At 41.6% G+C, this 24,183-nt stretch overlaps 1 protein-coding gene across 3 annotated transcripts in view; it reads left to right on the top strand.

The window, feature by feature from the left end:
• The window catches only part of asic1b (acid-sensing (proton-gated) ion channel 1b), a 124,103-nt gene that overhangs the window by 82,403 nt on the left and 17,517 nt on the right, over nucleotides 1–24,183 (top strand). Inside the window, exon 1 of one of the 3 annotated variants that reach the window (XM_036531525.1) lies at nucleotides 8,507–9,181. The exons of the other annotated variants lie outside the window; for them this stretch is intronic. Within the exon in view, the coding sequence (XP_036387418.1) occupies nucleotides 8,507–9,181 (675 nt within the window). Of the gene's footprint in view, nucleotides 1–8,506; nucleotides 9,182–24,183 lie in introns of those variants that run through there. 3 annotated transcript variants of the gene reach the window in all.

Genomic DNA, 24,183 nt, shown 5'->3' with positions numbered 1-24,183 from the left:
CATTTAATGCATATTTAGCCCACATTAGTTTTATGTCATGTAAGAATAGAGGTGAGAGAATTTTGTGCATGCTTTTATTTGTGGTACGGTTAGCTTTTTGCATGCATCAACATAAAGCCAGAATATAGCACAGTATAAGCTGATGTCGATGGGAACTACCCTTGACTCATGTAACTGCCTTTTCCTCCAGTGAGGTCACAGCTATAAACATGCTGTTTCAAAATAAATGCATATTAAGTGAGGGGGACATGGCTCCAGTAGCCATGATGCTATCTGATAAAGCTTCTACAAGCAAAACAAAAGCAAAGCGAAAGAATAGTAAGGCAGCAATCCTTATAGGCATCAGAACCAGAGAAGTGGAGAAGAAGCCCTGTTCTTCTGTTTGTGCGCCCATCACTGAACCTAGGTAGGATCAGTGTAGGATGACTCCACAGATGAGGTCTCTCAGGCAGGAATTTGGAGTGCAGTGACCTATTGCTATCTCTTGCTGGAGGTTGTTTTGCTTTGTATGTACAGGGAAACCCAGATTATCGTTACATTAGACTAATGGGGAAAAGGTGGAGACTACTGATGGTGAAGACCTAGAGGCAAATTTTGTAAAAGGAGGTAAGCCTATTGGGAAGGCCAACCAACCGTTCTTTTCAAGACAAAGAATTTAGCTAAATGGGATGTGATCAAAAAAGCTGTTGCAGTAGCCACAGGGTGAGGGTGATTTTTCTTCTACTATAATCTGGACAAGTGTCTTATCTAATAGGTCATACCAATCCCTGCCAATATGTATCTTTCGCAAAAGTTGTTAGAACTGTTTCAGTTTCTGTCTTTTGGAGATAAACGATAAGAAGGTCTTTCTAGGGAAGTACAGTTGTGATATATTTGTATAGTATGTCTGAGTGCGGTGAAAAAAATTACTGAAATTTTATAAAATATCTTGACAGCTTGACACAATTTTAGAGGGCAAGCATATTTTATTCACATAACTCAGTTCACTCCATCTGAATACATCCTCCCTTTCCCACCCTGAAGGCATTTTGACAAAAAAAACTTTGTGATGAATCAATCAGTTGTGCACTACACTGGTGTTGTAAAATAATTTGCATGCATCACTAACTTCCCTATCTAGTGTTCCCAAGAACTGCTGTGAAAGTGAAGGCACAAGTACAATAAAAAATGAAAAGGGCTTATCTTACCCCAGTCTCCTGTTTGTTAGATATGTGACAGCTCCTTAAGCATTGTGGCCATAAACAAACCTCCCTCAGAAGTCACAGGCTTATGTCAGAGAGCATGTGTGCGGTCCTGAAGTGTGCATGGACATGTATGTTTAAGTGCATGTGTGAGCACACACACGTGAAAACATGTCGGTGTGTATCTGCATGTGAATTTTTACAAACAGCGGGCTCCTTCTGCTCTTCCAAGATTTTTCTGTTTCCATGACAATGACGGATTTGTCACAACTGTCAATGGTGCAAGCAGAAGGGCTTGAAAGAAAATGTTAAATTTATCTTCCTCTGTCTCCATGGCGTGAGCTTTTACTGAAACACCCAGGGGAATACCCATATAGTACAAATACTAACACTGCCCCCTGATGGCTAATCGTAGTACACAGAATGTGTTGAAGTAGTGGTGCCAAAAACTTGCCAAGATCTCCTACATGGTACAGATACACAATATCCATATTATGATTTGTTCCCAGCCCTGCAATGGCCTTCTTCATGGGGCCTACTAAGCAACACTGTTTACCCCCAATTTTTATGTTAATCTGTTTGGCTTAGTCATCATGGAATGCATACCTGGTAGCATAATTAGTCTCCCTGCATTGTTGATGAAGTGTTTATTTTCTGCATAGTAAACACTCACAACACAGCTAATATTCATAACACACGAATGTACATAACACATGTCCATAGCAGATGAACACATCTCACTGACTTTGCAGAACAGTCTTGTAGCTTGAGATTTCTGCTTATTGCTACATAACGAAATGCCAAAATGAGAATAATGATGTTGCTGTTGGAGTATTATGTAAGAAAGCATCTGGGCGATATTACTGTACAGCAGTAAACATACACAATGTAACAAAAAAAAATTTTACACCGACTAACTTGAGCATCGCCACTGAACCGTTGTTTTATACATGCGCTTGGGTGGCTTGTAGTGTATCACATCACACTGGTGCAACAAGCCCTGTGGCTCTGAGTCCATCAGCTTAATGTTTGTGCAAATAACACCCACAAAACATGCAAGTGTTCACATAGAAATGTTTGACAGATCGACATACATTCTTCCATTAGATTGGTAGCATAACAAGAAAAGGTTATGAATTCAACTGGAACACAGGCAATCCTGAACTGCATAGTGTTAATAACACAGCTGATTTGGGTTGCCCCTATGCTAGTAAGTTCAATTCTTGTGATTTGGCATCTCTCACATTTTTAATAGAAGTCATTGTTAGAGGAAGCTATCTTCTAAGCTTTTTCTGCAGTGTTTTGTGTGATGAAGTGCATTGTGGGAATTAGGGTGCAGTGTATGTTCCACACCCATAGGTTTTTGTAACATAGTGAATGTTTTGCTCTAGAACAAGTATTTATTTTTTTTTAAACTGCAGTATTTACAGTGCAATTCAGTAGTAGTTCTACTGTAGCTTCTGTGCTACATAACTCACAGGAATAGAGAATGTTTAGTATTTTGTTTGTCATGAGTATATTTTTATATGTATTATTGGATTACATTTCCAATTAAACTGTAGCAATATCACAGTTGGGTAGCACATTTCTTATTTACGTTGCTCAGGCTTAGTTTTCACTACGATTTCTTAAAAACAGTACAGTGAAGAGAAGTGCACTTTCATACTGGCAGTTGGCAGCACAGGGTTCAATTCAGCATAATTTCAGCTTTGGTGCGTTTCATGACAAGGTTCGGTGTATTGAATGCAGATTCCTTGGGAGTGTGATGCCTCCATGGAGCTGTGGGTGCGGTTTTAGTCATATTCGCTGGAATTCCCATGGGCCATTGCCAGCTTTACCTTTTCTGAAAACTCAATGCCGTTGTCCGTGGCAAAATGTAAAATCAAACTGTAATCTCAATGTAAGCTCTGCAGTTCGGTGGGCCACCTTTGAAAATCAGTGAATGGAGATTCATGCCGGCAGAAAGTTTTGTATGAATATGAATTAGCGTTCTTCAAATGAGAAAAGAGAGAAGAGATCGATGTCTCAGATCACACTGTTGCCCTGGGACATCAAACAGTGGACAGCAAACGGCCCATTGTTTATTGAATGCAGCAGATAAAATATGTTAACTGCTATTTTGAAAGTCATATCTCTTTCAAAGTAAATAGATATTGTTTTGAGATTTGCAAATGATATATTGGTCTGGAATTTGCAATTCCAATGTCCATGGTTTAGAAGAAGAACTGTAGAGGACCACGTGTCCTTAGGCAAATACTCTGTGCTCAGCTAGAATAGTAATTGTTGTTTTGTAGCCATAAGGATATGAAAGAAGGAAATTGTAAAATGCAAATACAAGAAACGTTTATTTATAGTGAATTTTCCATCTAGTGTTAATTTCAGGTTATATAGTTTTTAGTTTCAAAAGCTAGAATATTTAAGCATGTAGCCCCTGTAGCATCCATTGGAAAACATGCATTGAAAATCTAATGTATGTCAAAACTAGTATTCCAATATACAACACAAGGATACATTGTTGTGAAAAATTTATTGATAAATATCAAACTGAATTTATGTAATACCAAGTAGTGCTTCCTTGAATTGAAGTAATACATCTAGTGTCCCTAATAATGTTTTTGCCATTTTTCTGTGAAATACAGCTGAAATTATACGCTTTGTTAGCTTGCTTCTAAAGGGTTTCTCTAGTATGATGTGGTCCTTTCATCTACACCTATGCCTTAGCCAAGACCTTGGCACAACTGTTACAGTGACAGGTAGACTCCAGTTTTGCCGTGAGTGCACTGTAGACAACACAGTGCATTAATGCCTCAGATAGCAAGCACAGTACAGCAAAGGAAGTTTGCTAACTCTGATTCTGGGAGACAACTCGAGTGAATCCAGGGGGCAGTCTAATGCAGTATCCATTTTTTCACATTGTGCTGCCAGGCCTAGAGATCACATTGTACTGTACCTTCAAGGCAGCATGTGTCTCAGAAACAATCAGAACACATTCAAGAGCAGGTATGCACATCATATTATCCTCCTTGTTGCCAGGCATGTAATGTGCAATAAATCATTGCGGCACAATTGAACACTAATAGGTAATCACTAGCTGTGCAATCAGCTTTTCATGTGGATTTGTTCTGCCACCTTGTGGTTTTAAAGCAACACTGAGTGAGAAGAATCTTAGGATGACCGGGATTCAGTTATATTAGCCTTGACCAGAACTATATTCTCTTAGTTTGCATTCTGCCACGAGGCATGTTTTTTGTGATGTTGGCATGGTGATTTTTCTCTCACACACCAGGGCACATGCATCCCATAAATAAATAATGCTGCTGCTGCAAAAAAAAAAGTTTTCATATTTTGTTATGAGGAATTACTGCCTAAACCAGTACAAAAAGGAAGAAAGATATTTGGTACCTGACATGTTTCTAATTCCATTAGTGTGCTGTAATTAACAGTGCCATGAGAACGCATAGTGCTAAATAACAATTTCTTTGGAATAGGATTAGGTGCCACAGGTGCGCTATGGAGCACTAAGAGTGGTTTCACGGTAATGGCGGACAGTGCATGTTTGCATGTGGTCTGGGGAACCTCCTTCAGTAAAGTACTAATGTAGCTAATTACCCAACACGGAATACTTGATTTCCTAAAATGAGCAGATTAAAAAGAAAATTCAAGATGAATTTGTTCTAATTGTTAGGTTACACTCGAATGTTAATTCTGTGTAATTTCATTGCTGCCAGCGTAATTGGAATTACTTAGACCTTCAGTCTGGCTCCCTTAACCAATAAAGACAAAACAACCAACAGAAATGTAAATGAAATGATGGGTACGCGCAGTGATGTAATGACTTTTGCATGCTCTTTCTCAGCTTTTCTTTAGTTTGCAAACTAGTGCCTGCAAGGAAACCTGTAAAAAGCTTGCACTGAAAAAAAAGGTTTACAAGCCCTGCTTTGTTGCACTGCATTAGCATCTGACATGTTGGTGTGGAGCGTGAGGAGCAGTTGGTACCTGATGCTGTTTCTCCTCTCAGAGGTATCTATTCTGAGGAGTTACATTGTGTTGGGAATGTTTGTAGAAACAGCAATGTCTGTAATGAAGTACGTGCCTGGCATTTACTCTACACACTTTGAGTGTGACACACTCAAGGTCCACAGAGCAGCAGCTTTCATACAGCATATTTTATAGCTTATAATTGTGTTGTCATGGGAGATGTCACAGTGTTTTCATTGCTGTACTGGGGAGAGGCCGAACGACCTTGGCAAAGAAGCCATGGGACTTGGGGAGCTCCTGCTCCACAGTGGCACGGCCCTTCGGGAGTGTCCTTCTGTGCGTGTGCGAGAAGTCAGTGTAGTGACCCTGCGGATAGTGGGGTAATGGACAAAGGGGTTTATGGGTAAAGAAGATGTATGAGTGCTCTGACAATGAATATGTTGTAATGAAGCAGGCTTTAAAAATTGTCCTCTTGGATTCACTGACAATCCTACCCTTAGCTGCCTTGCCCCTGTAGTGCAGAGGTCCATCCTGCAGGAAGAAACGATCATGGCTTGAGCCAGACTGTGAGGATAGGAAAAGATGATAGGCCCAAACGAATCAAAAACAGGCAGACCCATCACTTCTCCATTTGCAAATCAAGCCATTCATGCGTATGTTGTTAAATCATTGGCTGTATTTCAGATATACATAAACATGAAGTGTTTATATAATAAGTGCCATTAGCACCTTCTGGTTGTATGTTGAAGAACTGTAAATTAAATAAATAAATAGGCTGCATATTTTCTTACTATATAAATAGTTTTCTCAAAGGCTACAACCGCAAGATGAAATGATCTTTTTTTAAGGTGAATGTGGCACACTTCCAGTGATTCATAGTAAACTTTCATTCTTGCCAGTGATAACTGGAAATTACACTGACATTTCAGAGTCCTTTAAAAACAGGTTTGAATAAGAAGCATCTGAGTTTAGAAAGGTCCAAGTGTGGGAGCCGCCATTTGTGCTGCACTGACACTAGAAACTGATACTTTCTTTTTCCCTTGTCACTGAATCACAGCTTGAATTTCTTAACATGGTTTCTTTGTCTTGGTGTGCATTTTAAAATAAATGAATTTTACATTCACCAGCTTTCTCATTAATGTTAAATCATGTCCAGGGCAGCTGTCCCTCTTGTGTTTTTGGCTTTGAAAAAGGCAGCTAACAGTCTGGGCTTTTGTTTTAAGCATTCGGTATGATAACATTGAAATGGGGAAAAAAAAAATTAGAGCTGAAGGCTGGTTTTGATTTAGTTTCCTTTTGTTGTTGTTTGCATTGTGACATGGCTTAACCATTAGGGCTTAATCACATTTTAACTTTTAGGTCTGAATGGATGGGGTGACTGTGGGGAACATTCTTCATGAGGGGACAGCCGAGATGCAAAACAGGGTGTGCAGATGTTGCACCTCTGAGGGTTGCCTCATGCATAAACCAGCGAAAACTGCAGGTCTTTGCTCAGGAGGTGTATTGAGAGAAATAGAACAATTTCAACTAATTCAGCATGGGGGCAAAATGCATATTTGTTTTTTTCTTCAATAATCAAATTTGCTCAAATAGCTGAAAGCCCAGAACCAGCGATTAGATGGGAAGTCATTACACAAATGAACTGTTAGTTGATTGAAAAATAAAACTGAAATAGGAGCTCCAACAGATGCCCGTCTTTCTGCAATAAACATGGATGGTGCCTCATTTCTGATTGTGAAACCAATTACAGTGACAATGTACCATGCAGTTATGTCGCCTTGTGAGCTTGTTTGTATATTGATCTTTAAGTAACTGTGTGTTAATACAGCACATGCAAGCTAGGTGCTTTTGCTGCCAAGTGGATGGGCCTATTCAGGCATCTGGAGCTCCAGGCCAGCAGTGCTGTGGGGTGTCTGGCTAGAACTCCTGGCCTTAAGTACTTAATTGAATTTATATGGGTATAAAAGGCTTAAGTCATGTTTTTCCCTCACTCCAAATTAGTTTGCAAACTACCAGCTGCGGGTTGTGCTGGAAATCAGCATGAGCATGATGAGTGGCATTAGAGAGCTAGCATTGTGCCGCCGTGTGCTAATCTCATGAAGTGCTCTTTTCCTTCTGTAGCCCATTCATGCGTAGAAAACACCTCGCTGTGATCTTCTGCCGATCACGCTGTCAGCAGCAGTGGATTGTGGATTTTGGGGAGAGAATTTTACCATTAAGGACTGAAAAAAAGTGAACCAATAGGAACTGAGCTGAGCCAAGGGGAAAGGTCAGTTATGTGAAATTCAGTTAAAAGGGAATTCAACCCTCTCATTCCTTCCTTCCTCTCTTTCTCTCTCACTCTCTCTCTCTCTCTCTCCGCCCCAAAGAGAGGAGAAAGGCGATCCCTGGAAATCGTTAAAATCGGGCTCTTAATGAGCAGACTGGCCCAGGGCTCCAGGGAGGTATATCTTACACAGTTGCCCAATATCTTCCTTTCTGATTGTGGGTGTGCTCTGTGGTCAGGGGTAGGACAGCGGTCAGCTGCAGTGATACAGACTGCCTGCTGAGCAGAGTGCAAACGAGGGACAGGCGCTGCCTCTCTGCTACCCTCTGACCTCTCTCGCCGCTGTCTTCCGCCCTGAATCTGAAGGGTTGCTATTCTGCTGGAAGGAGACAAAAGACAGCACGCTCTGAAGGACCACCACCATTTTGGACCGGAGCCTGAATTCCGCAGTGGAGATCGAAGTCCATTTCTTCTTTTTTTTTATTTCTTAAGTTCCTTTGTATATTCTTGGGAAAATATTTAACTTGGAGAAAGTTGAATGAACTTTTTTTAGATTCCATGTAGATTATTAAACTGATAAAATATTTCTCCAACTTCATAAACATGGCAAATTGGGTGATGTTAGTTTAGTAGAATTTGGCGTTGACAAATAATGATAATCATTTCTTTAAATAAAGGAATTTGCAGTTGATAAGTCAGATCCTCAAATTTTTTTGCTTCCCCGATGCCTCTTTTATGAATTCAGCTGTGGATAAATTTGAAGCCATTGCCTGACATTCTGTCATCGTATCAAGGTGTAAATTTATATTTTTGGTGTCGTCATCGGCTCCCGGGGTGCTGGTCCTCTTCCCAACAGGATTCTAAAGTCTGCATTTTCATCTTGCGTTTGGACTCGGAACACAGTTCTTTGGTATTGTTTGATTTCACTGGGTCTGGATATGCAGTAACTCTCCAGCCGCAGCACAGGAAAGGATATAAACTTTGAGGCAACCTAAAGCAAACACAGGAACAGGGTCGTCCCTCCTGAGCCATTTCTCAGGGTCAGTGTGTCACAAGCAGGTGGTAGAATCGATCGACTGCCATGCCCATCCGAATCACCTGCACCATCTCCTTTTCCACGGACGACGAGCCGGACAGCGGACCGTACAAGGACGGTTTCGAGGATCGCTACAAGCGTGTGATCAGGGCTGGGGGCTCGGGCGATGGCAACAGCATCACGTACAAGGACGAGTGCGACGAGTTCGATGTGGACGACGAGGACGAAGACGACGAGGACAAAGTGGCCGACCTGGCCACCTTTGTGGCGGGCTGTTCCCTGCACGGAGCCAACCATGTGTTTGTGGAGGACAAGAAGTTCGGGGTGCGGCAGGGGCTCTGGGCTGCGGTTTTCCTGCTGGCTCTCTCCATGTTCATCATGCAGGTGGTAGACCGTGTCATTTACTACCTGCAGTACGACCACATCACCATGCTGGATGAGAAAGTGGCTACACAGATGATCTTCCCCGCCATCACCTTCTGCAATTACAACACCTTCCGCCGATCCCAGCTCAGCTACAGCGACCTGCTGTTCATGGGTCCCCTGCTGGGCTACGAGGATGACATGGCCCCAGGGATCACGCTGGCCCCGGAGCCCGATCGGCAGGGGAAGGGCTTCACCATGGACGAGTTTTTCAACCGCACCCGTCACCGCATCGAGGACATGCTGCTGGATTGCCAATTTCGGGGTCTAGAATGTGGCCCAGAAAATTTCCGTGAGGTGAGCAAACTCGGTAGAATGCAGTCTAATGTTATATGTGCGTGGCTTCATCCACAGGATAGGGAAGAGGAAAAGTCTCATTCTTATATATGATTATTTCTTCTTTTTCCCCTCCTACAATACAAGCCCACTATTGAGGAATTCATTAGTGGACTCACAAGAGGAATTTGTTTCCCGTGGCATGTTTTGATAGGAGATTATAGCTGTTCATTTTTCATTTCTTGTTGCTGTGCTTGGAATCTGAAAATGGTGGCACAGACAGAGAGAGTTCTGTGCACAAAATGCCATGGATAACAGCATCAGTCTCACTCTGACCAGAATGGCGATTTGTTTTTATGCGGACATTTTGCCAGGAAGAATATTGATCTCCATGATATTTGCTCAGTATTACAAATTAGGACAGAAATGGTGCACCTCTCTGACTCACAATAAGATCGAGTTATTGCTATTCATTTTTTTTTAATATAATGTGAAATACTTCAGTTTTTATCAGACCAGACCATGGGTCCCTTTGCAATAATATTTGTCTGTCTTTCCCTGATAATTACCTGCTTTCATTATATCTTTTCAATCAGGGCTTGCACTGAGCATTACTCCTATTTGGCAGTCAAAGGGAGTCCTGCTCTCAGCAGCACTCCACATGGTGCAGAGAGATGGGTGCTTTTTGTGGCAATTTTCCTGCAATATAACGCACCAAAAGCTTCGTTTCAAATTGTCTGTCAAAACAGCAGATTGTGTCACTGGCCAGGTGGCCAGTACTCAAACACCAATCAGTCCCGGCTTTCAGTTGCAAATTAACAGTAATAATAAGGCCACCTCTTCAACAGGCTAGTTCCCATAGTGCTTGAGGTCTTTTGACAAAATGCAGCCAGTACTGTCTGCTCAATGTAATGTACAGTGACCCCTCAAGATATGTATCCTCAAACCTCAGATTTTCACTGTATCGTGTATTACGTGTTTGTCACACATTACAGCATGTCATATATTTATGCAGACTAGGCTGGTGGCTGTTCAGTAGCTCCGGTTTGAGTATCCCCAGGGATCCCATAAGTTTCCTTATGGACACATTTACTCAGCTGTTAGTGTTAAATCAAAATCCACCCCCGTTTTAAGCCCACTTAAGAAGATAGCCTCCCCAGTGTGAACTCTTAATTGAATCCCAGGATTAGTAAATTCTGTAGTGTGCTGTAAAAAGCATGAAAGCCTAGGCTGATGCAAGTACAACACATGGATGAGGGCACTTAATTTTTATTTTGAAGAAGGAAGCGTGTGTCTGTGTGTCGGTAAATGTGCTGAGGGAGTTGAATATAGTGCTCAAATTATGCCGCAGTACCTTCCAAACAGTCCACGGGGACGGATAAACTCCACGCATGGAAACCAAACAGAGCAGGTTTCGCAGGCCGCTCCTAACCCTGAACGCATCTCCTCTAATGATCCTGTTAGGACGGCGGACTGAAGCGGTGCCAAGAAAGGTATCCACTGAGAGTCAACCTCTATAACATTGTGCTGGCAATGCTCGCTTCAATGACACAACCTCCTCCGGGAAGCCCTGTTAATCTGGTAAACCAGATGTCAGGAATCGAATCCTGTTTTTCCACATACGCAATGCTATAAAGCAGGAGCTACATCCCTGAACACAGGCTGCAGATCACAATGTTCGTGAGAAGTGGTAGATAAAAACGACATTTAGTCAACTATTCAGATATGTACGTACACATATAAAGTCCAGCAGTATTCCGCATTCAGTATTGTGACTGTATGATGGCTCAGGAATGAATAAACAAGGAGAACAGCAACATCCAAATCACACTGTTTAGCTGACGCTGGTGTTTTCAGTGTGAACAAGATACCCCTCACAAAGGAGAACATAAATAAATCCTCTTCAGCTCCCCCTCATGAGGTCCCTGAATGAAAACCACAAGCCAGACAACCACTAACAACATTCTAAGCCACGTTATTAACAGTAATGTTGATATTGGGAACTGGTATCGGTAAGAATTTTAAGCACGCCTTGATCTTCGGATTTTTTTTCCGCGGCCGTGCTCTGAGGGCAGCGTCAGAGAGTAAGGTCTGGGTTATGATATTTTATCAGAGGGAGGAGTGATCGATGGACGAAGGGGACTTTAAGTGTCTCACCTCGGCAGGATCGATGGCAGCTCGGGGAGCACATGGCAGGCGCAGGGCTCAGCTTTCTGTCCCGAGGCAGAATATGAGACAGCCAGCCCCGCACCCACTTCCGCATCCTCCATTAGGCCCAGCTCACGTTTCGTCCTTCTGATGTCATCTCAGGTCCAATGGGAAAATTGAGTTTCATTTTATGATTTTTTTTTTTAATTGGGGGGGGAGGGGGGTGGTGAAAATATGTTAATACATGTAATATTTTGAGGGGTGAGAGGCATTCAATCCAACTGCTATTTCCTTTTGAGCAACTGATTTAAGCAAGTGTTACATTTTATTGATTCTTATATGTCATCACACACTCTGATTAATGAAAGATTACGTAAAGAAAGATAGAAAATCTGTGCAGGCAGTATTACTATCTACTTTCCCATATTTGCCTCTGAGATGTACTTTACATTGTCATAATGTCAATTATCGTTTACTGTTTGTGTTGGATTTAATTTACCTAGGGATCCTGAGTGTTTTACTGAGGTCAGTGATTCTAATTGCACCTCTGTTGTACGTGGGTAGATTTTTGTTTTAAAACTGTTTCTGGGGATTTTAGACATGCGACATTGACAATGTCATTTTTTCAGACAGCAGCCAACAAACAGAAAGTAGAGACTGAGTTCATTTTAGAAACAGTACTCACCAAATTAAAAAAAAGAACAAATAGGAAGCAAATATGATTTAGAAGTTGCCTGCTTTCTGTTTAACAAAGCAGCAAGATTGTGGAAGCTCAAAGAATCTCTTGAAATCAGTTTTAGTTAAAACATTTTGATGAAGATGAAGATGAAGATGAAAGAACAGTTTGAGATATGTGTCAGTCCTACTGTTTTTCTAAATCAGTGTCACTTAAAGTAGGGATCGCTTGGACATTATGTATTTATCCTTCATTTAGTATAAATTAATTTTAAATAATTATAAATTCGTTTAAAAAATTAATGTAATATATTGTGATGAAGCATTATTAATCAATCTTTAAATATATTAAATATTCAGCCACAGCTGTATGTGGGTGTCTAGAGGCTAGAGGAGTGACCTAGCACTCAATGCGTAGATTCTCCATTAAGTTCTTGTATTCTGTCTATGGATTTTTTGTCATCAGATCTGCAAATTGACACTGCATGTTTATTGCAAGGAAAATGCCCTCAGAGATTTCCGTAGTTCTCCAGAACAGAGGGGGGCAGTAATACACCACATTCTTGTTTTATTAAATACACTTTGTATTGGCTCAGTGGCCCATAGGTTCTTTTCACACTTCCAGCTGGTAAATTACGCATTATGAGTTAATGAAGTTAATGAATTATGGGTTCATTAATTTTCCCCATATTTAAATTATACCTAATAGCTAGCATTCTTTTATTCTGTAAATGCAGAGATGATGGACTTTTAGCAAAGAAAACACCAGTGTGTGTTTACACTGAATGGATAGAGCAGGACATCAAGCCTTGCAACATATCTATACACACACACACACACACATTTTTATACATATTAGTACAGTAGGAATCATTTAAAAAAGCAAAAATGACTTTTAATGTACAGAGTGATGTAGTTATGCATAATGCGTTTATAGCAAACACATTTTGAAGGAAATAATGCTTTTCTATGTTTGTACATGTATGTCTTTCTATCCCCACTGTACGTGTGTTTTAATTCCACTGCATCTCATTAGAGCGCGTCCATATTTGTGTGCGAGGCCAGGTAGGCTTGGATTGAGAATGCGGTGTCCTGGCCTTGACGCCAGAATTGGCAATCCGAGCCGAGTCTGCACTGTGTAATTAAAGATCCTGCTGAAGCTCTGGGATGCTGACGACAGCATGACATTAAACATTTACTGGCCTGTAAAGACGATACTGGACTTCCACCTCCTCTCCTCCTGCTCCCTTATTGCCAGGCTGTCCTCCCTGGCCCTAGGATGCAGATTTTTACCAAACTGATCTGAGTTACATTCTCTCCATCTTCAGAGAAGCTGGTGTAGCTGACCACCTGTGAAAAGACAGTAGTGCAGTATCTAACATGTAACTCAGGGTAACCTTTAGAGTGCTCTTTGACACTGTGGAGATTTAACCCTATCTCCCCTCTGGGATTAGGGCTGCATGTATATTCCGTAATCTGAGTTGGGTGGTGGGTTTTACAGCTTCCTGTAGGCTATTATGTCTTGAATAGAATACTCCTGCATTGATTATATGTAAATCTAAGCATTTACATCATTGTGAATATTATTAGGTTGGTTGTAATTATTGCACTGTATACTTCATACAATAATAAGAATGGCTACAAACTGCAGTAACCTGGTTTATCAAATATTGTAGATTCTCTTCAGTGGCAAATAGCATGACATTTTTTGTAATGGAAGCAATACATTTTGATTTTCTATACCCCAGTTGGCAGGCGTTAAAGGTGGGCACTGTACCGTATCCTCTTCAGGCAGCTGGGAAGAGGCGAGGAAGGCACCATGATAATGGAAAAACAAGGCTTTCAGCTGAACTCCACTGCAGCAATGACTTTTTCCCCATTGCTTTCCTGCATCACTGAAGGTCACTGCTGTCTATAAACCAACACCCAGCAACCCGCCTCAACCTGGACTGCCCAGCAAAATGCCAGCAATTAAGTTCTGTGTCAGATTAAAACCTGGTTATGACCGCTACCTGCAGTGATTGCTGTTCTGAAGCTCTCATAGGTATCATTATCACAATAAGCAGTTCTCCAACAAATTCAACTTTCCTGTACACTAAAGATATTTAGCAAGCCCTGATGACTACCCATGAGCACCACTTAGCCAGGACTAAATGTCACACTTGTTCAGAATAATTGGCAAATGCAAGAGTTAATCCGAAAAGTGATATCAGAGTTACATGGGGTGCTTCCACATGTTCCCTCATGGAGTGATCCCAGCCTTGGCATGGTTATTTTTTTCTGAATCGTTCCTATGCTGAAGCAGTCCATGCCATGGATTGCTCTGTGGATGTCCTATGTATTGTTCTATGTCATTGGATTGACGGCATTCAGATTCCAATCACATTTTAACAAGAAGTATCTCCCACCAAGTTTACTGGTTATAAACAATTGTGTGGAAGTTAATGATAAAGGGCATGCATGGTATTGTATCTTGGTGTTCTGTATTGCAGGACTGTAAGGAGTGTCAAATGAGCACAGGTCTTTAAGATATTTTATGTAGCCAATACTGTGAATATGATTCAGCTGTTGCTCAAAGTCCCATGCAGGAAGGACTTCAATTGAGCTCTTTCTGTTTGTTGTTGCCGTAAACAGGACTCAGCTAATTACTGGGTCACCTCCATGTTATACCTCTCTGTAACCACCGGGGGTCACTGTGTCATAGGGAACTAGTTGACTGGTTACAGCATTGCTGCAACCCAGATCCAATTGTTTTTGTTTTATGCTGTCACTAATCTTATTTTTAGGTTAACATATAAAGCCCTAAGTGAGAGCTCATTAGTGAGTCACTGGAAAGTGAATTACACTCTGATAAGTTATTAGAGCCTAATGGTTTTTTGTTCCGTATGTATTATGAAATTTCTGACACATGTATTATTCATACATTGTGTAGATTCATATATTTATGTCATATGGCTTTTGTTACTGGTAAATATATTTCTCATGAGGCTGTAGTATGAAAAAGTATAAATAACATATTGGGAGACTATTGCTTATCAAGTGAGTAGTGTTAAACATTAAATGTAAGTTGTACATTGTCTGGACCTTCCAACATTTCTAGGTACCCAAACATTAATCATAAATAGGCACCACAAATAAGATGCATGTACAGTGTCGTACATGTTGTAATCCATTGCATAAAATACAGTATCAGTCATTTACAGTAAGTCGTGAAAAACAGTTACCTGCCAATGAATAATTTCTGGGTAAGGTTTCAGAATAACCTATACCCGATACCCTAGTAATCAGATTAAAATTAATTTAACTAGGAAAAAATTATTTTAAGTAGAAAAAATGTAATTAATTACATGAGAAAAATTCCAGGGTATTTTCTGTTTACAGATTAGTCACTGTGAGGCCATAAATTGGTGACAGATATGTTAACCCTAAAAAAGTAGCCCCTGAAGTTTGCAGGCAAAGCAGTGAGAGGTATCTTTACATTACTGTCATTTTGCAGACACTCTTATCCAGAGCATTTTACAGTTTTTCCACTTCTATAGCTGAATATTTACTGAGGCAATTGTCAGTTAAGTACCTTGTCCAAAGGTACAACAGCACTGTCCAAGCGGGGAATTAAATTGGCAACTTTTCGGTTCCAAGCCCTGCTCCTTACCACTACACCACACTGTTGGTCATTTATGCTGCCCGCTTATCTTATGCCAGTGTCTGCATCAGAGTTATTTTTGGCACATTAAATGTTTCATTGAGCAAACTGTCAGGGCTCACTAGTTTTTCAGGTACAAATCAGCTGTTGATTTGAAGGTAACACTGAAATCAACAGGACTGTGGACTTCAAAGATAGGAACTTCCTATACTTTCTATATAATGGCTGTGTTTGTGTGTGCATGTGTGTGTGTGTGTGTGTCTGTGTGTATCTATGTGTGTGCTTGCCTGTGTCGGTATGTGTCATTGTGTGACTTTCAGACATTATCTAACAATGACTCACAGGCTTTTGGCATCGGAACATTTGCCACAGTTTTGGTGATTAAAAGAAGTGCTAATATTATTCATGCTCACAACTCAATAAGCACAGCTGTAGTAAATCTCACTGCTCTTAATCCCCCAGGAAGTGCCACTTCTCATGTCATTCACAGTTGGGGGGGCATTTTCCCTCCTTCTACAAATGTAATTTCAGAAACCATTAAGCTTTAGGATAAAAACGAAACTAAACAAAACAGCCATCCTAGTGTAAGGCACTGCAAATCTCCAGGTGCGTTTTGAGGGAGTGAAGCGGGAGCATTTGTCTGTGCTCTGTCTCTCAGCGGGCCTCCACCTGCTTGGGTAAGGGTGAGCAGTGGTTTCTGAGAGGAGTCCCAGTGGATGGAGCTCACCTCATTAGCTTTGCCCACTCTGACAGAAGCAGCCACCCTCCCCAATGCACTTTCTTCTCTCTGTTCTGTCTCTTTTTGCCAACAATCTAATAGGCACTGTGAGTGGGAAACAGTAAGCGCCAGGAAATATTTGGTGTGTGGAAAAAAAAAGCAATTTTGTAATTTCAGTGTGAAAAAGGCCCAAATTCCTATATGAACCTGTGCCACTCCCCTGGTGGAGATGCCCCTGCAGTCTGTATCAGTTCTAGTCAGAAACCCACAACACATCCCAAAAGTGATGTGGCTTTGGTCACAGACTTCCATACCGGTGTACCTCAATGTTAAGAACCAGAAGCTCTGGAAATCCCTCAAGCAACAAGTAAAATAAGAGTGAATTCTAGGACTGTGCATCTCCCAGGGCTACTTAGAAAAAGGCTTCATAACTTAGGCAAACAAGTGTGATATTCAGAAGGCCCAGTACTTTGATCTTCACAGACTTTGGGACTTCAAAGCTGAGTTATGTGTTGCAGTATCACTATCGTGCGGTCATGATTCTCCTGAGTTGCGTTCATTGGCAATCTGACATGGCTGTTGAGGCTTGCACACCTTCCACCACTCAGATCCTTTGTTTAAGAAGTTTGTGCCAGCACTCTGTAGTTTATACTGTGATTTGGATAGGATCAGGAGCAGAGGTGCATTTCAAACACCGCTGTGCTTTGGCTGTGTGTTTGCGGGCCGTGTTGATGTGCTACTCATAGGACTCTCTGATTTTACATTCAGCCTGGTTATCTTGATCTAAGTGGTGCACACATACATATGCATGTGCACAATCAAACATGCCTTTTGCATTGGAGGTAAGTATATGTGGAGGCAATTGATGTGTGTCAATGATTTACGAATGATTTGTCAGGCAGGGCAAGACTGCGCATTCACAAAGAGGCATTCATCTTCTTTGGGCTGCAGACTTTGGGGGGGAGGGGGGTAAGAGGACTGTTTACAGCCAGCCCCCTCTGAAAGGCATTAATCAGATGTATGCTCTCTCTCCTCAATTCAGCTTCGGCTGTCTTAGCCTGTATCTGTCAGGATTAATGAGCACAGCCAGCCTCAACCATTAACACAGGCCACTCTCTTTCTCAGATGTGAGTCAGGGCGTGCTGAACAACAAATACATGAATAAAAGCTTAAGTTTGTCCCAAACTACATTTTTATTTACTAGTGTTGCATTTGCAGTCAGCATACAGACACCTCCTGATTTCTCACTAGCGTTGACTGAGCCCATTGTCTCCCATTTGCCTGCGGGCACCTTCCATTAGGACTTACTGCTCATCACAATGAGTGATAAAACCAGGCCTAAAACATTGGAGCTGTTCAGCACTCCTAATATCCAGAAGGGGAATGTGACTGTAACAGGCTAATTATTGGCAAAGGAGTCCCGTTACACTTCTTATGAATAGAGGACCGCGCACATAATTATCTTCAGAATTGTAATCACAAACCACCACCTGCTACTCCTCTTCTGCAGCTGCGGTTCTGTGCCTCCCCCCCCCCCCTCTCTGTTACCCCGCATCACTCCTGGCACTTGGCATTGGCAGAGAGAGAAACAGCCTGGCTGGTTGCGCAGCTCCCGTGCCCTGTGGTGTGGAGTCAGTCTGCAGAGTATTGAGGATGTGCGGGTGGGCGCAGAAACGGAATGACAGGTTAATGAACCCCGTTTTTTTCCTGGAATACCCCCCCCCCTCCCCCCCAAGCCATGGATGACAAACGTACAAGCTGCAAAGTGACCCAGTCAAGGGGGCTTCCAGCATTCCTGTACACCTGCACGTATCCTTAAAGTGGTTGTGCCTTCCCCCATGAATCTTCTCAAAGCCTTTTCTCAGTGCACCCCCTGTCTTCCGCACAGTTTTGTTTTTGCCTGTAACTTGGGATTTCCGTGGAAGTGTAGGCTGATGTAGTGTTTGAATTTCTGAATTTGCAGTCTTTATAATTTGTGCGTGTGTGTGTGTGTGTATGTGTGTGTCTGTGTGTGTGTGTGTTTAGTTAGAATTTGTCCTCTAGACAACATATTGAAATGATAAGCCCTTTGTTTATCTCATTTATATGTATCGCTTTGCCTTTTCATGCACAATATGAATATACACAGAGTCAGTGACCTTCCTCTACTCGTTTTGCCCTATTCCAGTATCAGTAATTAATCTGCAGCCCATGTCAGGTTAAAACTAAAGGATTTAAGGGCTACATGGACCACACCTAATGCATCAGTATTTTAATAAAAATGGGTCATGAGGGATGACTTGTTTTTACCTTGCAGCTAAATAACTACACAAGGCAGTGTCAGTTTTTGAATGCAAAGTACCCCTTTTAATCAGTTGCTGACACAATTGCTCAACATTACCCATTCCCAGTGACACTGAAGGTCTAGATCCTAATTACCAATGTATCTTGTTTGTCACTGATCCAATGTAAGGTCAAAATTATATCACCATTGCATTATCGCATACCTCGATCCCCCCTCGAGATATAGGGTACATAGTTGTGATTCTGCACATGAACATCAGGGGGCAGGATTGTCTATGAGAAATTAGTATGTAGGCTGTTTCACAGGTATTTTACCTCACAACTACAAATGAAATCTTGCATACCAGCTCAGAAGGCTCTCAAACCAAGATCAAAGACAGTAAAAGTGAAAACAGGAGGGCTTATTAATGGTGCACTGTACAACACTGCAAAAAATATGAATAATAATTGATCATCGTTTCTGTTCTTTTTTATCCCAGGGACTCTCAAGATCATCTGTATGAAATGAAGCAGACATTAAAGCTTGAAAATCAAACCCCCATCAGAGGTCACTGAAACAATTAAACTTTTCATAAATTACACAATAAATGTGAATTCTGTGTATGTGACGGCTCCTTCTATAATTAAATATTCATATTTCCTTAAAATACACCCTGCAATAATTACACTTGGAGAAAGTCTGTTTCATAATTTGTGTCATCACTCAATGGCCTGTGTTCGAGCTATACCACTGAGTGTGGAGATGAATGAGGGACATGAGCAAATAAAATATTAAAATCATTGGAAGGAATGAAAATGGTTAGGGAAGTAATGGGGAGTGTGGAAAGATTCTGTTTTGACACTGTCTATCTAGAAATACAGATATATTCATTCATGAGGGTTATGAAGCTGGACACACTGTAAAATCAATAGACATTCAGCCATAGCCCGCATTTTATTCCCAAGTATCAATCAACCAACAGCTTTTAAATGGTTTTAGCCTATTTTATTTCTTTCTTTGCTCACTTTGTAGTGAATCGATCAGGGTTCCGTTTTAATAGCGGCTGCATTTTGTGTCTCTACAGAGAGTCTTGTAACCCCTGGGGTAATTTTCCGAAACTCACCACTCTCAATTTTCCTTACAAGGTACACGGAAGTGCTAGGTGCCGGAGCAGCCTTTTCATAGATCAGCGCTCTCCAGGCTGTCTGTCCTAGGGAGGCTTGTGCTGATGTGCTGTGTCTCTCTCTCTCTCTTCTCCCACATGATAAATTCATCACAGTGATAGCTGTAATGGGAATACCAAAGCAGATGAATTCCGCTGCACTGTGGGACCATGTCTCTCCGCCACACGCGTCATTATCCCTCGGGCAGAATTAGCTCATTGAAGCAAAGAATAGCTGGGTTCACTGTAAAATCTGTCTGTCATTGAGTAAGTGCACTGAGTGGAGCTCTCATGGGAGGCTGCTTGTCAATTTTGAACTAGTTGGGATTCAAAATGTGAGGTTCCAAAATGGAAAGAAATATTTAGAGGGAGGGAGCAGGGCAGGTAATGTTGCAAATTCTAGGTATTCAATTAAATTATTTCCTTTCGAAATAAATTTCAAATTTATCCCAAATGATGGTCCCAGCTTTTTTTCTGTGAAGTTACATTGTATAGGGAGTACATTGCAAACTTGTCTTCTCTTTGTCCCCTGAAACCTCACTCAGAACTAGGGAATATTCACTGGCCTCTTACATATTTTATTTTAGACTCAAAAAAGAAGAGCTCGCATAAGATCTGTCAGTGGTATAATAACACTTCACGTGTGAGTCACAGTGTCACTGACTTTGCAGATGTTTTTCTGGGTCTAAACTGAAGTATACCATGGGAAATTTTTGGTAACTACCAGCAAATTTGGCTAATTATGAATTAATTTGGAAGCCTCAAAACCTCCCTAGATCTCAGTATGAATCAGTAAATAATTAAAATGTTGTTTTCACATCCATTCTCTTATTCATTTATGACTGACATTGTTATTTAGTAACATTTAACAGACACAGATACATTGTAATTTAGAAGTATTTTCATGAGTTATGTTTCTGGCGCATCAATAACTGTTCAAATAATTTACATTATCTTGCCACTGATGCAAAAGGTAAATTGGAGTTGTGTATCTACCTATTAGGTTGAATAAGAAGATAACACCTACAGTCTATGTTAATGAGCTGTGATATAGGTGAACAAGGATTACCAATGAAACAGTCTCCTTCATGTTCCTGTGTGTCAAAAGGGAAGACACTTCCAACACCTGACCATTGGCACTAAGGTTCTGATTCATAAAGGAGACCAACCTTTAAAATTTTGTTTTGGTGGTAGCTGCACTCCAGATACTTGTAAACCAGTACCTTTAAGTTCTGAATTTCTGTTTTATTTCTTTTGATCATATTGGCCTATTTGTAATATCTGTTGTGCATAGAGCCCCACCATCTTTTAGTCTTATGGGTAATTCCTTTGCCATTGTCTCCATAACCTAAGCTTCATTGTTATCTTACCAGTCTGATACGTCCTACAGGTGCAGAAGGTAGTCTTGTGTGTGTTAACATGCCGCTGTGTGACAGCACAGCATAAGGGATGAGGAGGAGCAACATGGTGTACATACATAACAAATGCTGACCCAGGGCAATTTACAAATAGTAACTTACATTTTATATACGATAAGCATTGAATATATTGAAGCAATCAAGGTTAAATACCTTGTGGTTCCGCTGGACCCCAATAATTATGAGTCCTGTGTCTTAACTGCCGTCTCACACTGCCAATTTCAACAGGAAGGTGACGTTATGTGGAGTAATAAAAGCTGAGCTCAAATGCACTTTAATCTCAGAAACATAGTTGGGGTAGTGTGCGGAAGTGACGGGTGACTCTGTATGTACTTAGAAGGAAAGTTGCTGTGTCAGGCTGGAAACAATAAGATAGGTGTCTGTCTGTCCGTCTCTCTCTCTCTCTCTCTCTGTATGTGTGTGTGTGTGTGAACGCGCGCGCCTGTGTGTTGGGGGGGGGGGGGGGACCTGTTGGTATGGAAAACAGACCGTGGATATGAGGCTGAGCTGTGATGCGGGAGAGTGACAATATTTAACAAGAGTAGAGAAAGCCATAGACAGCGGCTGGGGAAAGGATACATTGAGCTTACCAGCTTTATCAAGGGAAGGGACAGCATGGGGAGGGGACGAGGGTACGCTTCTCGGAGTTCGGTACACAGAGGGGTGGCAAGACCGAGGGAGGAGGGTTGATGGTTTGAGAGAACGCCTGTGGAAGAGACGCAGCAGACCACAGATCACTGTGAGATTTCCAAACGGGACAAGAAAAAAGCGATATCGCAAACTGAAAATGGAGCTGGAAAAAAAGGCTTTTGTATGTAAAGAAAATAGTGAGAGCGTGTGCTGCTGCTTTCGGGGCAATTTAAATGTTTGATTATGCCACGAACACGGCTTTCTGCGGAAACGAATGGGATTTTCAATTAACTTGTTCTAGCCAAACTGAATCGCTGTAGATTTGTACATTTATGTTGTTATGCTTTTATACGGATGGCTGCGTGGAACCTGCCCTATACTGCGCTTTATCGTTATTTATGTTTCAACGATGTCACAGACAAGGTATTTTTTTTTATCTCAGAAATAATATAAATGACCAGATTTCACAATTCCCTCCTCGTTTCGACATCCGGAGTTAACAGTCTTTTATCAAGCGCTTCTGGTAATCGCGTAATCGTAAGTGTTTTGGGAGGATTCGTTGCTTCTGTTCCTCTAACACTTATGAGCAAAATGAATGTCAATGGACTCATAACAAACTAATCAGACGTGCTTCTTCTCTTGTGTTGGTTATTTGACTGGGTCGTGTTTGTTTGATCAGCGTTAAAATTGGTGCGTTGCAATTTAGTTGTGTCCTAGAATTCAGTTTCATCATCATAAACCATAGAACAGATATATCAAACATTATGTGTATGATATATACTCCTAAGAAAGCAGAGGACAGTCCAAGTGTACTTAAGTCATATGTTGTTTGATTTTTTTTCCTGAAAGCTAACAGGTTAGCTAAATCCTGGCGAAAGGTGACGATTTTATAATATCGTCGTATACACATAGTAGATATCTGTTCATTCAGTAACCTACACAAAACAAATTTCTTAATTACTACAAATAACCTGTACATACAGAGTTAGAACATAAAGGGTTATGTGAGAGTGTTCTACACTACCAACATGTTTTGTTTTGACAATCTAGTAGTCTACTGAGAATAAGTATTTAAAGGTTAATAATAATAATAATAATAATAATAATAATAATAATAATACGCATCCCCAGTGCGTAAAGCACGCTTGGAGTATTGCTTTAGAAAACCAGTACTTTATCACCTCTAACTTGGTTTGCATTGAGAAGAGGGAATATTTTGGATACCTTCTAAAAACCTATCGACTTGGACTGAAATGCTCGGTGACTGACGAACACTGCGCGCTTTGACAGACGTACGGGGTTGTTTGAGTCGCACTGTCTGAACGAGGGAGTGACTGACAGAGAGCTAGGGGTGCGTATTCACTACTGGGTGACAGACCGATGCTCGAGCGCTGCGCGCATTCTCGCCAAAATGTGCCAGTATGCAGGCGTGCCAAGGGGGAGGACGGGGTCCCTTGCTGAAGCTGGGAAGCTCTTTTTAAAACACACTACCTTTCATGGCCTGAGGCACGTCTTCCTAGCCGGATCGTACCCGCGCCGACTGGCGTGGCTTCTGGCTTTCTTGGCGGCTCTGGCTCTCCTGTTCACCTGGTCCAGCAACCGGGTGCGGTACTTGCTGTCCTCGCCCGTTCACACCAAGGCACATATGGTCTATGCCAAGCGCCTTGTGTTCCCTGCAGTAACGATATGTAATCAGAACCTCCTACTGCCACGGCGCATGAAGAAGCCGGACATTTTCAGCGCGGGAAGATGGCTTGGACTCTTAGGAAGAAACTGGCAGGTGTCCGCAGGGGCCAGGGAGGCACTTACCTTTTCCAGCGGCGGGGACAGCGTCAGCAACGAACCGCCTTGGTCCCCGTTTTCTCGTATATTGGACTTCAACCACTTTCTTCCCCCGCCGCGCGAATCCCAGCCGTCTATGAAGCAGTTGCTGGACCGGCTTGGACACCAGCTCGAGGAAATGTTACTCCACTGCCGTTTCCAGGGAGAGCAGTGCGGGCCTCGGAACTTCAGTACTGTGAGTGTCTGGAAAGCGCTGGAATTTACAGCAATCAGTAGGCCATTGTAATAAAGCAACAGAACTCTTACTCTTGGTCCACGAAATTTACCTTGCAACAAGTTGGTACTTGAAACATGTTCGGAAAACAGTAGGCTAACGTCGCTTGTTTTCTGTGTTGGTGGGTAGTACATAATTTCTCCACTCCAAATTCGTTAAAGTCTAATTTCGGATACACCAGTGTGATAATTATTCTCTATCTGCGGGAGGGCTGTAAGCTTTAAAATGCAAATGTAATTTTTACTTTATACCTGGGTAGCTCCAAGAATAGTTGGTTGTTTTCTGGCAGTTACTGTGAAAGGTAGGCGTT

The sequence above is a fragment of the Megalops cyprinoides genome, chromosome 6 (genome assembly GCF_013368585.1).
Source record: "Megalops cyprinoides isolate fMegCyp1 chromosome 6, fMegCyp1.pri, whole genome shotgun sequence".
Lineage (NCBI taxonomy): Eukaryota > Metazoa > Chordata > Actinopteri > Elopiformes > Megalopidae > Megalops > Megalops cyprinoides.
This window is presented reverse-complemented; position numbering and strand designations above follow the sequence as displayed.